Source organism: Zootoca vivipara, chromosome 5 (genome assembly GCF_963506605.1).
Source record: "Zootoca vivipara chromosome 5, rZooViv1.1, whole genome shotgun sequence".
Taxonomy (NCBI): Eukaryota; Metazoa; Chordata; class Lepidosauria; order Squamata; family Lacertidae; genus Zootoca; species Zootoca vivipara.
In genome coordinates this window covers 42,571,792-42,587,150 of record NC_083280.1, presented here as the reverse complement: position 1 = coordinate 42,587,150, position 15,359 = coordinate 42,571,792, and the positions used below count along the sequence as shown (strand labels likewise).

The 15,359-nt window shown below is 47.2% G+C and overlaps 1 protein-coding gene across 2 annotated transcripts; it reads left to right on the top strand.

Moving 5' to 3' along the window:
- The first annotated feature begins 249 nt into the window (after positions 1–249).
- PI4K2A (phosphatidylinositol 4-kinase type 2 alpha) lies at positions 250–13,949 on the top strand. 2 transcript variants are annotated; one of them, XM_035132863.2, is made up of 9 exons: positions 250–804; positions 7,824–8,024; positions 8,806–8,937; positions 9,023–9,176; positions 9,523–9,584; positions 11,422–11,521; positions 11,750–11,901; positions 12,076–12,135; positions 12,247–13,949. In XM_035132863.2, the coding sequence occupies exons 1-9, from the start codon at positions 355–357 to the stop codon at positions 12,406–12,408; spliced, it is 1,473 nt and encodes a 490-aa protein (XP_034988754.1). In that variant the 5' UTR covers positions 250–354; the 3' UTR covers positions 12,409–13,949. The 2 variants fall into 2 exon arrangements, with proteins under 2 accessions (XP_034988754.1, XP_034988755.1); XM_035132864.2 differs by having other exon boundaries at positions 251–804; positions 11,750–11,883.
- The last annotated feature ends 1,410 nt before the right edge of the window (positions 13,950–15,359 follow it).

The following is a 15,359-nucleotide window of genomic DNA, read 5'->3' as shown; positions in this document are numbered from 1 at the left end:
CATGCACACTCTTCATTCCGAACGCATGACTTACCGTAGCTATGGGGTGGGAGGGAGCGCGCGGGGCACAATGAAGGGGGGTGGTCGTGCGAGCCACGGGGCGGGGCTTCCGCGAGCTGGGCGGGCCTAGCTCTGCGAATGGACGGCGGCTTCTTTAGTGGGCGAGGCTTCCGGGCGCCCTGTAAACAGGGAGCGTGATTGGCTGGTGCCGCTCTGGCGGAAACGGCGGTGGCCGCGGGGCCGGTGTCAGGTGATCCGAACTGAGCGGCGCTGAGTCGCAGAGCGCGGCGGTGCCCTGGTCTGTGCGCGCAAGTGCCCGGAGTTGCATCCGCGCCTCGTTCGGGCTCGGCCTCTATGGATGAGACGAGCCCCTTGGTGTCTCCGGAGCGCGGGCCGGCCGCAGGGTATGGGGTTCCCGGAGGTGCCGTGCGCTCCCCGCCCTGCCCCGCCGCCGCCCCCTCCGCGCCTCCGCCCTGCCCTTGCCCCTGCCCCTCGCTGCCGGGCTCTCCCGCAGGTGGCCGCGACCGGGAGCGCCAGCCCCTCCTGGATCGGGGTGCGGGCGCAGAGCGTGGGGCGCGCGGGGCGGTAGGGTCGGCCGGGTCGGCGCAGGTCCAGGCACCAGTTGGGTTGGGGGCAGCGGCTGCTGCGGCCCGCGTGGAGCGGGAGCCCCGGAATGAATTTCCCGACGACCCAGAATTCGCCGAAGTGGTGCGGCAGTCGGAGTTGGCGAGCGAGCGCGGCATCTACCCGGAGCGCATCTACCAGGGTTCTAGCGGCAGCTATTTCGTCAAGGACCCGCAGGGGGTGAGAGGATTAGGGCTGGGGTGTGTGTGGAGACTATTCAGCCCATGGTGTGGGGGAGCGAGCGAGGGGGTCTGGGTGCCCGAAAGGTGGCTACTTGATGTTGGCAAGTGGTCGCCCTGCGTTGTACTGTGCTAAGATAACACGGGCCGGGGAGTCTCAGCTGGGAACTCGCTAGCTGGCCTTTGACTGACTTTACAAGGATCGCAATAATGCATGTGAAGTGCCCTGAACACTTGAAAGCGCAGCGCTAAACAAGTTTAAGAATTAGTATCATAGGTAAGGTTAAGAAGATGATGGTAGAATAGTGTGTATGCCTTTGCCACATCCGTGACCAGTTCTCTGAAGTGTAGGGTGGTCTTTCTTTGTTCCAAGACACTCCTGCCTGCTAGTAGGTGCCCTCTAATCTCTACCTCCTCACCTTTCCTCAGTTCTGCTATTGCTTGCACTCCCCCTTCTTTGGAGTGGCCAAAGGACAGTGCTCAGTATAACCCATAAAGTACAGCTGATCTGTCAGCTGTGCCCTTCTCCCCTGTGATGAACAGCCAAGTGTAGGCCTTATTCTTAATAAAACCAGTTTTATTATTGTAAATATAATATAAACAGGTACGGTCTTGCTCTTTAGCATCTCACAGTTCCAATGTTTGTTTCATAGTGTTGCTGTCAGTGTAATACTATGGTTATTGGGGAATAATACAAAATATAAAGCTAGAAGCTTTAGCCCTTCTTGCCCAATGAGGAGGCACAGTACTGCTTGACATGTTGAGGTGTTTTGTTGTAATTGGGTAAAGTTATCTTGGAGTGTATCGGTTGGCTGTTTCCAGAGGCCAGCATAGCTTTGTCCAGTTAAAGGCTTTAGTAGCTGGTATTCTGGTGTCAATTGCTGTCCTGGATTATTAGTTCTGTTCGGTTGTCTGGGTAGGGGAGGATACCTGTTGTTTGTTACCCATTCTTTGTATTTAGTTTGGCCTTATCTTCATTATGCTATCTGAAGACGTATGCATGCACACGAAAGCTCATACCAATAACAAACTTAATTGGTCTCTAAGGTGCTACTGGAAGAAATTTTTAAATTTTGTTTCTTCATAATGTGTTTCTTTAGTTGGATCTGTCTCTTTCTGATCTTGAAGGAGAAGGCACGTGGCCCGACTGCCCTAGGCGGTATTACTGGCGCAGGATTCTTCCTGGTAAGCTTCTAGAGCATGGGTAGGCAAACTAAGGCCCGGGGGCATCTCTGGGTTATTTGTGTATTTGTGGGGCATAGAAATTCGTTCTTTTCCCCCCTTCCAAAATATAGTCTGGCCCCCCACAAGGGACAGTGGACTGGCCCCCTGCTGAAAAAGTTTGCTGACCCCTGCTCTAGAGTATACCATATACTGGTAGTTTTTGTACATGGGGGCATATGGATAGAAATTAGATTGACACTTTGGTAACAATATCTTTAGTGTGGCAACGGGTGCCAACTTAAATAAAATATTGGGGGGATGTAAGCTCTGTCCCACATAACTGATCACATGACATGACACGACACCCACACACCCACACCATTTGAATGGCAATGCCCATCAACTTTGGGGAGCCCTGGCCCCTCAAATATTTTATTGGGGGGGCCAAAGGTACCTTGGTCCCTAAGAGTTGGCTCCTATGAGTGTGGCTGGACATTGTGAACTCCCTGCTGATTTCCCCAGTGTTCAGATGGGTTTGGAGCAGGGGTTATATGGTATTGTTTTGTTAGTGTGAGTGTGTAGTTTAACCAAAAGTTACTCAACTAATACTGCTTCCAGCTTGCGGCTCCACTTTACAAGTGGCTCAAGAAACCTAGCTCATTTGAATATGACCCCATTAGAGGGAGAGCTGAACAAATTCACTTGAAGTTCTTGTGTGCTTGCTGATGCAACAGCTGTATGCTTGTAAGGCAGATAGATCCTTTTGCGGAGAATGACGGTTGGTGTCTGGGAGCAGCTCATTGGCGTAGTCAAGGGCGGCAGGAAGGGGCAGCTGCCCCCCCTAAATCAATAAAAATCAATGAATATACAGAGTTAACTGAGGTTCTGCGCCCCCCCCCCAATCCTGGCTATGCACATGGAGCAGCTGATCAGCTTCCTTTCCTGATTGTGTGCTTCCTGAACTTTTTGGTCTTTTGGATAAAACTGGCATTGTAACTTCTGTTCTTTAAGCTCATCTCTGCATTTTAAACATCTGTAAAATCTGGTTGAGATATCAAGATGGCGGGGGCTTTATTTTGGGAGAAAAACTGAAAGAACTATACATGCCTAATTTGTAGAAGAATATTCAGACTGGTCTCTTTCAAATTTCAGGTTATGTACTCTACCCTTTGCCCTTTGCTATGAAGAATTCCAGGTCACCACTGCTAATATTTACCCAGTCTACTTTCTAATCTTTGAATACCATATGCTGCTTTGGGTATTCCCCCATTAGCAGACATCAATGACTGTTTATCTAGTGACTTAATTCTTCCCGTTTGAAACCCAGGTTTGTCAAGAGGGCATAAAAAAAATCTATAAAAAAATGGTAGATCAACTACTTTGTGCCTATTTCAGATGGCAAACTAATTGAAACAATTTTTTTTTCTTGTTGCACCATAAAATGGTATGCATGCTGGTAGCAGTGCTATGTAAATAGTGGAATTAAGGGCACAATAATGGGTTTTAAGTGTGTTAAACCTTCCATGCAGTAAACATACTTGGGCTGTCCTGGGAAACACTGACATTCATGTCATTGGAAGTTTTTTAAAAGCAGATTGAGTCCTTTTATTCAGTTTGTTGATTCTAGCATGTGTATTTTTTTAAAGCAATACTACTGTTGTTTTTTTCAAGCAGATTTGGGTAAGCATGTATTGAATGAAAGCAAGATGTATGCATTCATGCCTAACCATGACTTAAGAGAGGAGATCTGTTAGATTCACTAGCATTCCCCTTTTTAAGTTCTAGCCCATTATTTTCTTGTTTGCTCCACTCCCTTGCCTGCTTCCAGGAAGGGAAGACTGCTTCTATCATGGATTGAGTGAGGTCCAGCTTCCGAGCCCTACTCCTTTGCCTTAGGATTTCGGTGGGAGCTGCTGCTTGGTATGACACTTGATAAGAACATAAAAAAGGCAGGGAACATTGTCTGAATAATCATAGTTATTTAGGGGCATCATGTCATTTCTGTTCCTGTACTAGAATGGAGTGCGATTTTATCTTCTGTAAGCCATCTTGAGAGCCTCTGAGACTATAAAGCAGGCTATAAGTATTGTAAATGAATAAATCTAAGCAGAGAATAATCCTGAGGCTTTGCTTTCTCCTCTGGCTTGCTGTATCACTGTACTTACAAGGAATTGGGCATATCTGTCTTGTGTTGGGTTCTGTGGGCTGAGTTCTCGAATAACTGATCCTACTATAAATGGATTAGCATGTGCTGTGGTTCCGGTCAGCTGCAGTTTATTCTTCATGCCTATGTGAGGACTGACTGTGTGCATGGCCATGTGGCTCTCCTTGTGACCCGTCATAACTAACCAGATTAATTTACTGTAGCTTCCTCTTTCTGAGTTGCATGTGTTGATTGTATGAAAAAGCATGACTTATTTGTTGGCCATGCCAGTTTTGTTATAGTGATCCAGCTTCTTCTTCCTGTCTGGTTTGGGTTTTGGATTCACTTCCCTTTTAGCTCAGTTTGTGGGAGATTCCGCCGGGATGAGTCAGCCTGGTCTTTGTGCTGCTGCCCTAGGTGAAGGCAAATGGATCGATGCAGCACTACTTCCTCCAGTTTTGCTTGTTCATTAGAAAGGAGCCACTTCAGCCAGAGCTTTGTGGGGGAGGCTGTGATTTCTGGGTTAGTTGCTGCCAATTAGACCTGACCTCTTTATATGTGTGTTTGTGTGTGCCATTGGTAGATGGTTGGATATAACTGTTGTATGTGTGACTGGAGATACGCTGCTGGCCCTGCCTTTCTACTAACTGTGATGGCAACTCTTGTGTCCTCTCTGCCCCATGGTTTAAAAAGTCATCTCTTGGTACATGGCTGGGAGAGAGAATTCTCTAACATCTAGTATGGAACCGACCAGCTAGAAGACATGGCTTCCTCAGCAGTGCAGCTGCCTAGAGAGGGAAAGTGAGAGCAGCCAACATACATGATATTCAGGGGTATCAGGAAAGAGGAATTTTGATTCTGGTAGATTGCCAGGGTTTCCCATCCAGGTAAACAGACATGTTTAATGGCATCATCCAAAGCATAGGCCTGGCATTTGAATACTGTATATAGTATCCAGGAGCCTGGCTGGCTTATTACATATTACATTTTTTTTCGGTTTCTATGCCAGTCACGATGTTCCCATCCTTTTTAACTCTTAGCTCCCCTTTACTAAGAGCCTTGAATCTATTTGGTATATCTAGAATTGTGTGCCGAAGCTCCAACCTTCTGTTACTATACAATCCAGAACCTAGGAAAAAAGCGTGCCAATTTTGCTTTTGCGTTGCATGTGTTTTGTGTGCATATCTGTCCTTTTTTTTTGTCACAAATTGGAAGATTCTGATTACAGAGCAGTATGAGTGAAAAGGCCGTGGGTGGGAGGGAGCAGCTGACTGAAGGAACTCTACTCCTCGTATTTGATTTTCAAAGTTTTAGTAGAAATACCCATTGTATCTTCAGAGGGTTCACCTGCAGTCATGAGGCCTAGTATGTTCTGTTAAAAAACAAATGCTCATAATTTTTTTAATGCAGGATCTTCTGTGGAAGGTAGCCTCCTATGTTGACTTATGTCATGCAGTTTCAGCTACCCAGAATCCAGGACCTGCTGGTGGTGCATTCGTGGAATAGGCCAGGCTATAGTGTAGGCAGCAAATGGCCTGGTGCTTGTAAGTAATAAGTAATCAACTAGTGCTCCATCTAGTGGTTGCACACATACATCTACTCCTTCCTTAAATCAGTGTCCTAGGTTGGAACTAGGCACATCAAAGAAACGTTTCTGTTAAATGCGTTGCAAACGTTGTATGAGAAATCGGGTTAGCAAAAATGGAATTCCACAGCGCCATCTGGTGTCACAGTGTTAGAATGCATAAACAACACATATAAAGTGTTTTTTCTTTACCAATGTAGCTGAGTCCCCAGAAACTGTTCCAGAGTGTGGACCTTTCCTAAGCTGTGTGCCTGTCGCTTTGGTAATCTTATATGGCATGCTAGTACAGTATTGTTGTTGGTGTGGGGACAGAGAAGGGGTGGAGAACCTGTAGCCCTCCAGTGGCTGCTTGACTACAGTTTTTCATATTATTGGCCATGCCAACTGGGGCTGATGGGTGTTGTAGTCTGACATCTTAGAGGGCCACAGATTCTCTATCTGTGGAGCACAGTCTACCAGGCTTACAAAGTATCAGGAGGGGCGGGAAGAGTTTTTGGTAACATGTGGCACTCTGTACACTTTACTTCCTTTCCGGAGTTCCCCAGGATCTTTGTCTCCTGACTGAGCGTCATCCTGCTAGAGTCATCCTGAGATGAGAAGCGGCAGCTGCTTGTTTGCATCTCACTGTTGTAAAAAATGACATGGCAATCTTTCTCTGAGACCGAGGGTGGGACTCTATAGAGAAACCAAAAGGACTTGTGGTAGGAAAGGCTGGATATTTATGCCACAGTAAGTTCTCTGTGCACACCCTGACTAAAGAGAGCACTGACAATGGGGTTGAATGGGCTTAGAAGGAGGGGGTAAGTAAGTTTTAGAAGGGGACCGGAACTCAAAAGGTTTGAGACATTGCTTTACGATGGAAGGCCCCATTCCCCTGCTGCTGATGCAGCAGCTAATTGTAGCTCTCAGTTCGAGTGCTTTAAATTGCATGCTATGTGGACAGGGAAGTGAAACTTCCTAGTAAATTTCCCAACAAGAGATGCCATAAACTTCGTTATACCTACCTAACCAGTGAGGTGTAGCCCAGTGTTTCTCAACCAGTGTGCCTCCAGATGTTTTGGGACTACAACTCCCATCATTCCTGACCACTGGTCTTGCTAGCTAGGGATGATGGGAGTTGTAGTCCCAAAACATCTGGAGGCACACTGGTTGAGAAACACTGGTGTAGCCGATCAGTCCCAGGAGGTGGAACTGATCAGTCTGCTTGGCTGATTATTTAGATCATTGTGCACCTGGATTATAGAATCATAGAACTGTAGAGTTGGAAGGGACCCCAAGGGTCATCTAGTAGTTCAACCTCCTGCAGTGCAGGAATCTCAGCTAAAGCGTCTATGACAGATGGCCATCCAACCTCTGTTTAAAAACCTCCAAAGAAGGAGAGTCTACCACCTCTCATGGGAATCTGTTCCACTGTTGAACAACTCTAACTGTCAGAAAATTCTTCCTGATATTTAGTCAGAGTCTCCTGTCTTGTAACTTGGATCCATTAGTTCGGCTTCTAACCTCTGGAGCAGGTGAAAACAAGGTTGCTCCATCTTCCATGTGGCAGCCCTTTAGATATTGGAAGATGGCTATCATATGTCCTCTCAGTCTCCTCATTTCCAGGCTAAAGAGACTAATTTTACCAGTTTTTAATTTTGGAATTATTTGATTAAGACAGGGTAGGGGACCTGTAGCCTTCCATATGTTGTTGGACTCCCAACTCCCACCATTCCTGATCAGTGACCATGCTGGCTGGGGCTGATAGGAGTTGGGTCCAACAACCCCTCAAGGGTCACAGATTTCCCCACTGCAGTTAAGAACTGTTGTACTAGGTAATATGTTTGTTCAGAGAATGTGCACTCAGCTTGGCTGCCTGAACTCTTGGGAGTGAAAAATGAGAACTATTGGTTGAAGGTCTCCTCTTGAAAAGTGGGGCACCAGGTCCCTTGTGACGGATGTGTATGTTTTAACTGGAAGCATTCTTGTAAATGTGTAGCTCTTAGCAAAGAAGACCTCTAACCCCTTCTCTTTCTACAATATTGATCTGTTTGGCAAGAGCCTGGTACTCTGCCATGTGTTGTGGGGGTTGACTGCCCTTGCCGTGCCCAGCTTGAATTAACCAGCTTCCCATTTCTGTCCGTCTCAGAAAATCATCGGCGTATTCAAACCCAAGAATGAGGAACCTTATGGGCAACTGAACCCTAAGTGGACAAAGTGGCTGCAGAAACTGTGCTGCCCCTGTTGTTTCGGAAGGGACTGCCTTGTTCTTAACCAGGGATACTTATCTGAGGCTGGTGCTAGTCTTGTTGACCAGAAGTTGGAACTGAACATTGTTCCCCGCACAAAGGTGAGCCTGGGGACAGAGGGGGAAGCAGACAGCAGGATTTAATAGTGGATAGGATGCCTGGATAGAGACCTGTGTGTTTCTGTGTGAGATCCCCAGTGCCTACTTCCTAAATAATAAAATCCTGCCTTTCATCCAGCCTCCACTTCTGTCTCTTATCTTAATAGTTTGTTCCTATATATCTATTGGTATTTCTCACTCCTAGCCCAGTGAGGACTTCTGTCTTTTGATTAGAAGCAGGGAGAACAGCAATTGAGGGAAGAAGCAACTGGGAGTAATCCCAGAATTATTATATTCCATTCATTCATTCATTCATAAATAAATTTGTCCTTTGTCAATTGTGGAGAGTTGCTGGTTTTTGCATTAATTTGGTTACTGCATTCTTGAGTTTGATCTCCATATTTAAGTTTTGGGATAGGAACTACATGTAGAAGTAGTTAGAAGAACGTGACTACAGATGAAGACTACAGATGAAGAAAAGTTGTAACCATAAGCATGGAATGTTTATATTCCTTTTAAAGTACTATCTACTTTTCTTTACTTTTTAACAACGCTGCTAGAGGGTATAGGGTTGATGATGCTTGTCTTTTACTCTTCCCACCCCATTGTAATTTTTCAGGTCAATAAATTATGCTCAGACTTTGTGATGTGTAGGTTTTCGGTTTTTTTTAATAAAGTAGGCAGACCTGGATATGCCTAGATTTTTACCATGTTCTGTAAATAGCAGAGAGTGGCATTTATGGAGTATGCTTTTTTAAAAGTCATCTCTTTTCCATGCCCACAGGTGGTGTACTTAGCCAGTGAAACATTTAACTACAGCGCCATTGACAGAGTGAAGTCCCGGGGCAAACGCCTGGCCCTGGAGAAAGTGCCAAAAGTGGGGCAGAGGTTTCACCGAATTGGGCTTCCTCCAAAGGTAGGGGAGGTTTAAGGTGCCCAGAAATGTTTTATGCCACTGAGCCAGGCCTTGTTCCCTTAACCCACCTGCCTCTTGCTCTCAGGTGGGCTCCTTCCAGATCTTTGTGGAAGGCTACAAGGATGCAGATTACTGGCTACGTCGCTTTGAGGCTGAGCCCCTCCCAGAGAATACTAACCGCCAATTGCTGCTGCAGTTTGAGAGGCTGGTGGTGCTGGACTACATCATTCGCAATACGGGTAGGTTCTGTGCCAGCTCTTGGCCCTTAGGGTGGGAGCACTGCCGACTGAGGAATCTGATGGGAGAGATATTACTTGTTGGGAAGCCTTGTGAAGAGGGAAGTCTATTTTGCTCTGCTATTCTGAATGTAGCCTTTGCTCAATGCACGTATTCCCTGGTATGCAGCAATAACAAGGCTGGGATAAGGTTGCCTCCTCCAAATAATAGGGGACGAACGACTGAAAGATTAATGATGTGTCTTCCTTCTTCTCTCCCCCCCCCGCCACTTCTTAATACTACAATGTGGATCTTGCTATCTGTGGTGAGATTTCTCTGTCTTATCAATGCATTTCCCTTCTTCCACAGACCGGGGAAATGACAACTGGCTTATCAAGTATGACTGTCCTTTGGACAGCACAAGTGTGCGGGTGAGTAGGGCCCATGCTGCTCTGATGGTTCCACTTGGGGATCTATCTTGTGTTCTGCAGCAGCAGCAGGCAGTATGAGACTGGAAGGAATTGGTATGCAGCATTGAGGAAGGGCCAAATTTCAGGGAATGTCTCTAATCAGGCGCCATAGCTGCTAAACATGTCTTAGGCCCAGGTAGACTAGGTGGCAACTTGCTGCTTGTGGAGTGACAGCCCTTAGTTCTGAGTGATATAGAAAGTTGGTCTTCAGTGTATAGCCTGACAATAAGACATGGGAGAGTCCAGAAGTTGCTGAGCCCTTTCCGGTGAGTGCCAGAAAACAGAAAGCTAGCATCATGGCTCTAGCAAGCTTGCAGAGGGGCAAAACTGGAAGGGAGAAGGTATTGTCAAAGGAGTGCTAGACTTGCTATGCCCATTAGCAATGCTTGGACTCCCTTTGGGCCGGGGGGGGGGATGGGGGCAGAGAAGATTTGAGGTAGGGCTTGGTTAGAACTTTTGGTAGTATAAGCAGTGCCCATTATGTTGCTTTTGGGATGGTGAGTCTTGGATTGCCCCTCTCGGCTATTCTGGAATTATACTTGGGAGTATATCCTAGTAACCTCAAGGACTGCCTTGCACCACATGAATCTTGCATTCATTATCTGAGGTCCCCTCCAAGGAAGGTGTGGACTAACTTCTTGCTGTACTAAAACCTTGCCGCCGCCACCCCCCATTGTCCCCATGCTCTTGCTTTATTTAAACATCTGCCATTGTTTAAAACATATATTTTCCTTTCAGTATTTCTCCCTTCTCACTGTATTCAAACCTCTCCCTCTTCCATTCTTCAGCAGCCTCATGTAAGAAAGATTAAGGATGTGGAGCCCTAAAATATTTTATAGTACCTTCACACAACATATTCCACTCCTGGTACCATGTATGATATTCAGCATGAAGTTCCAGATTCAACTTAGTTACTTAGAACAGATTCAGCTGCTAATTAATAAAACAAGCAAACAGCCAATTTTGCAAAACTGAACAAGCTAACTGACAAACTTGCTCTTAAGATTCTATTCATCTTAAAGATACAGTTATATATATATAATCACTGGGTATGTGTGTGTGCAAAGGGCTACATAATAGGAGAGGAGAGGCTTGGAAATGGGGGTGGTCTGTGTGCAAGGAGGAGATTAAAAAAGGAAGCAGGTGGAGGGAGGAAAAAGGGAGTGAAGGTGTAAAGAGGGGTTGCAAGAAAAGGCATGGAAATTAAGGTGAAGAGCAAACCAAAGGTACAAAAGGGGCTGCAGAATAGGAGTGGGTGGTGGCTTCATAATAGGGTGGAAGCTGCAAAGGTGCTTGGTAGTTGCAATATGTGGGAAGAGGAAGATGGAGGAGCTTACCAGGGGAGTGGTCTGTGTGCAGAGGTGGGGTGTTGCACAAAAGGAGAGGGAGGCAGGCATGGATGTGGGGGTGAAGGTGAAAACGAGTACAAAGCGGAGCTGCAGAATAGAATAGAAGAGACAAGTGGCTTCAAAAATTAGTTTGGGAAGGTAAAAAGGGGATTAGGTAGTTGCACGGGGTGGGAAGGGGAATCTGTAGAGGGTTAATGCGGGAAGAGCAGTGGAGTTGCGGTTGATAAACAGTGAGTAGTGGGGCAGAGCACTGTGTGTGTGTGTGTGTGTGTGTGTGTGTGTGTGTGTGTGTGTGTGTGTGTGTACGAACATTTTAGGATATTGTTTTATTCTTGCTCTTATATTTGGTTTTAAAGTTTATTTGTTTCCATGCTTTGAACCATTTTCCAATAAAAAGTAACAAATATAACAGTACCCTTTTCTGGTTCAACATTCTTCCCTCTCTGTAGGACTCAGAATGGGTAGTGGTGAAGGAGCCTATAATTAAACTTGCTGCCATTGACAATGGCCTGGCTTTCCCTCTCAAGCATCCAGATTCTTGGAGAGCATGTAAGTAGTCCCAAGCACCAGAACCCAAGCAGATTCCCAGTAAGCAAGTGTTTCTGGCTGGTCCAGGGTGCTCTTTAAGGGCTAACTGTCTTGTGTTTCCATGTGCAGTCCAGGATATTCAGGGCCTCCGGTACTAGGATTGAGACATCTTCAGTGTCCTTTATGGGATGTTGCCCTTGTAACAAGGCTGTTAACATTTGCTTTTTGTTTCTCCCCACCTCTCCAAAGACCCTTTCTACTGGGCATGGCTGCCCCAGGCCAAGGTGCCCTTTTCCCAAGAGATCAAGGATCTGATACTGCCAAAGATTTCAGACCCTAATTTTATCAAGGATTTAGAAGAAGACCTCTATGAACTCTTCAAGGTAACCACAGGCACCAGGGCAAGTACACCTGTGATTCTATTCATTCTGTTCATGAGCAAATAATTTGTGTGGATGCTTGGGGGGGGGGGTAACTGAACCTATTCCTCTCCATAAGAACAGAAGACAAGAAGAGATTTGTATGCAGCACCCACCCTAATCGTGTCTGTCTATCTGTTGCTGTCTCTTTTGTAGAAAGATCCAGGCTTTGACAGGGGCCAGTTCCACAAGCAGATTGCCGTCATGCGTGGCCAGGTATGCTCCTGGCTCCCATTGGAGGAATGGGATCTGGGCTGGGCACTGGGCTGTTTTTGCCTCCCTTTACAATTGGGTTCCTGGCTGCTGACCCCTCTCTTCTCCTCCTAGATCCTGAATTTGACCCAGGCCTTGAAAGATGGGAAGAGCCCCCTTCACCTGGTCCAGATGCCCCCTGTAATTGTAGAGACAGCTCGCTCCCACCAGCGCTCTGCCAGTGAGTCGTACACGCAAAGCTTCCAGAGCCGCAAGCCCTTCTTTTCCTGGTGGTAGCAGAGGCCTCTGCGACTCATCGAGGAACCCGAGTTAATCACTTGACAGCGGGCAGCCAATCCTCCAGACTGAGGCCGCTGTGCTGCTGCCAGTGGGAGATGTAAGCAGGCGCTACCAGCCAGCCTCAACTCTGCACATTCCCAGCAGGAAGGGAGGCCCTTCCTTAGACCTGACTGCTCCCCCCCTCTTGCTGCGGGCAGAAATGCCCGCCCGCTCCCCAGCCTGAGCATGGCAGCATCTCCCAGCAGGTGCCTGCATGCAGCATCCTTTGGTTTCAAGCCGTCCCTCTAATGGCCATCTGGGTGGAGAACACCCCCAGGGTCCTCTGCCTGGGAAGGCTGGCAATGAAGGGGGATGATCTGAGTTGGATAGAAGTGCTCCTGCTGTGTGCAACTCCCAGCCTTGATATTCCTCCCTCCCTTCCTGCACCCTGTTTTATCCTGCAGTGGAGGGGGGGGCCCTGCTCCACTAGGTTTGCTCTGTTATCTGTGGTCCTACCGAGCTCCTCCTAGTGCTGTAGGCACCAGTCATGTCTTGGGGCTATCCATAAGGAGCACAGCTGCCACCGACTGCTCCTGGGAGGATGCAAGTTGGGATAGAGAGGAAAGAAGAACTTTAAGGGTCGGACTAGAGCCTGTTGGTGCAGCTTTTGTCTGCCTGGGGTAACGGTAAATATTAGAAGGTAGGTCCTGAAAGAGTATAACTGCTGTGCTTCCTTCCCTTCCTTCTGCAAGGGAGTAAATGCCTCAAATAGTAGATTTTAACATTGGTTTTAAATAATTGAACCCAAGTGCATACACTTGTTTTCCATGTAGTCCCGGAGCAACTGAGAGGATCACTATATCCTAGCACTGTTAGCCTTGGGCTAGTATTTCACACCCATCTAGTCTGATCCCTAGGGGAAGTAATAGCTGTGCCTCTTCTCTGCCAATGCTGGGGTGAGCGGGAGGCAGAAAAGAGGCCACTGCCAGAGGTAGAATCCTCCCTTGGGCTGCGTTTGGGCATTGACAATCGGGAGGGGGGAGGAGGTTCTCTGGGTGGGGTTGCCTGCTGCCATGGGGGAAATGCCCTCACCGCATCCTCATAAGGGGAAGCACTCACATTAGGATCACTACCATACCGAGGCCCTTTACACCCCCATGTGCAGTGGAATGGTACAGTGAATGCTGCTTTTTGAAAGCCTCTGTGCTAAATCCCTGGCATCAAGTTTCCCTCTGAAATTGTCCATATAAGTGTCCTGATTTCTCCTTGGGTGTTGCTGATTTGGCTGCCACTCAGGCCTGCGAGGAGAAGCCTTGCATCGAGACCAGCTTCTCTGCTGTTCAGAGCAGGCGCCTGGTGCCCTGTATGTGGGGGGTGTGCCTCTTTCTCACTTGGGGGACAATTCCCTGCTGTATGCCTGAGGTGCCAGGCTGAAGCTGATGTACTTGATGCCAGGCACGGGTTCTTTTCCTTTTTGCCAGCCTGAACTGAAATGTATCGTTCTTATGCACTGTAGAAATGTATGTAATATATTTAAATCAATGCAAGTATCTTCATAACAGGTCTGCAGTTGCAGAGCCAGTCTCTTGCGTGGTTTTTTTTTTTTTGGTCTGCTTGTGTTAATGGGAACTGAATTTTCTTCCCTGCTCTCCTCATTGCAATAGTGCTGCTGCTTGCAATTGTGTCATGGCTCACACTTGCTCTCTACTTCCCCTGCAGTATGAATATTCCCCACTAGGTGAAGCTTACACCGCATACATCATTGGAAAGTCCTTCCTTGTGTTTGACTTTTTTGTATTGTAAAGCATGGGATGGGAAGCTGGCCTGCACTCATGGGCCTTTTTTTAATGCAGGGGTGGGGAAGCTGTGACCTGCCTGCCAGATGTTCCAGGCTATAAATTCCACTATCCCCAGTTACTGGCCATGCTAGCTGGGGCTGACTGGAGTTAAGAGTCTAAAAACATCTGAAGGACCACATATTCTCTACCCCTTTACCACCTGCAGAAAAACCTTCCTGATCCTTTTATAGCCTTTAGGAGAAAGAATCATGCATTTCATCCTGTTAGCTTGGATGGCCCTGGCTCGAAGTGATATTTAACACAACATATACCCTTAATGTGTTAGTATTCACTTCTATTTTGGCAATATAAAATCTGTACTGTTAAAAGAAAAAACAAGTTGCCCAACGTCTGCACCAAGTATGAAGCTGATTGTGCGCAAGACCACCACCTTGCCTTGAGAGAGCTATTATAGCTAGGCACCCAAATGGGCAGACTTCTGGTTGTTCAACAGGGGTAAAGGACCCCTGACCATTAGGTCCAGTCGTGACTGACTCTGGGGTTGCGGCGTTCATCTCACATTATTGGCCGAGGGAGCCGGCGTACAGCTTCCGGGTCATGTGGCCAGCATGACAAAACCACTTCTGGCGAACCAGAGCAGCACACGGAAACACCGTTTACCTTCCCACTGTACCTTCCCACCTATTTATCTACTTGCACTGACGTGCTTTCGAACTGCTAGGTTGGCAGGAGCTGGGACCGAGCAATGGGAGCTCACCCTGTCGCGGGGATTTGAACCGCCGACCTTCTGATTGGCAAGCCCTAGGCTCAGTGGTTTAACCCACAGCGCCACCCACCAACAGGGGTATGTGAGTACAGTACATATAGGCAGAAGACTGTTTAAACTTAATGGAGCCTTAGTTCCTGTTCTCTTTTGGAATTACCAGGACTGTGTATGGGCCCCTCACTCCATCTCATAACTTTTTCAAACACACAGTTTTTCAAAGGACTGACCTCCTGTATAATAGCAGTATGGGAACTACTCCCCAGTCAATGTGATCACACCTACAGAGTGAAAGAGCATTATACTTGCCCTGTCCCATTATTATTCTTTGTATAGGATGGAGTGACCACCCTCACAACTAGGTGGGCGAAGAGAACTTATGAAGACAGCTAGTCTTGCAGAAAGTG

Bases quoted from the DNA above. Each gene is read 5' to 3' on its own strand.
- PI4K2A (XM_035132863.2), top strand. From the start codon at position 355: ATGGATGAGACGAGCCCCTTGGTGTCTCCGGAGCGCGGGCCGGCCGCA. The intron at 9,585-11,421 runs GTGAGTAGGGCC...CCCTCTCTGTAG, and splicing joins TGGACAGCACAAGTGTGCGG to GACTCAGAATGGGTAGTGGT. The intron at 12,136-12,246 runs GTATGCTCCTGG...TTCTCCTCCTAG, and splicing joins TTGCCGTCATGCGTGGCCAG to ATCCTGAATTTGACCCAGGC.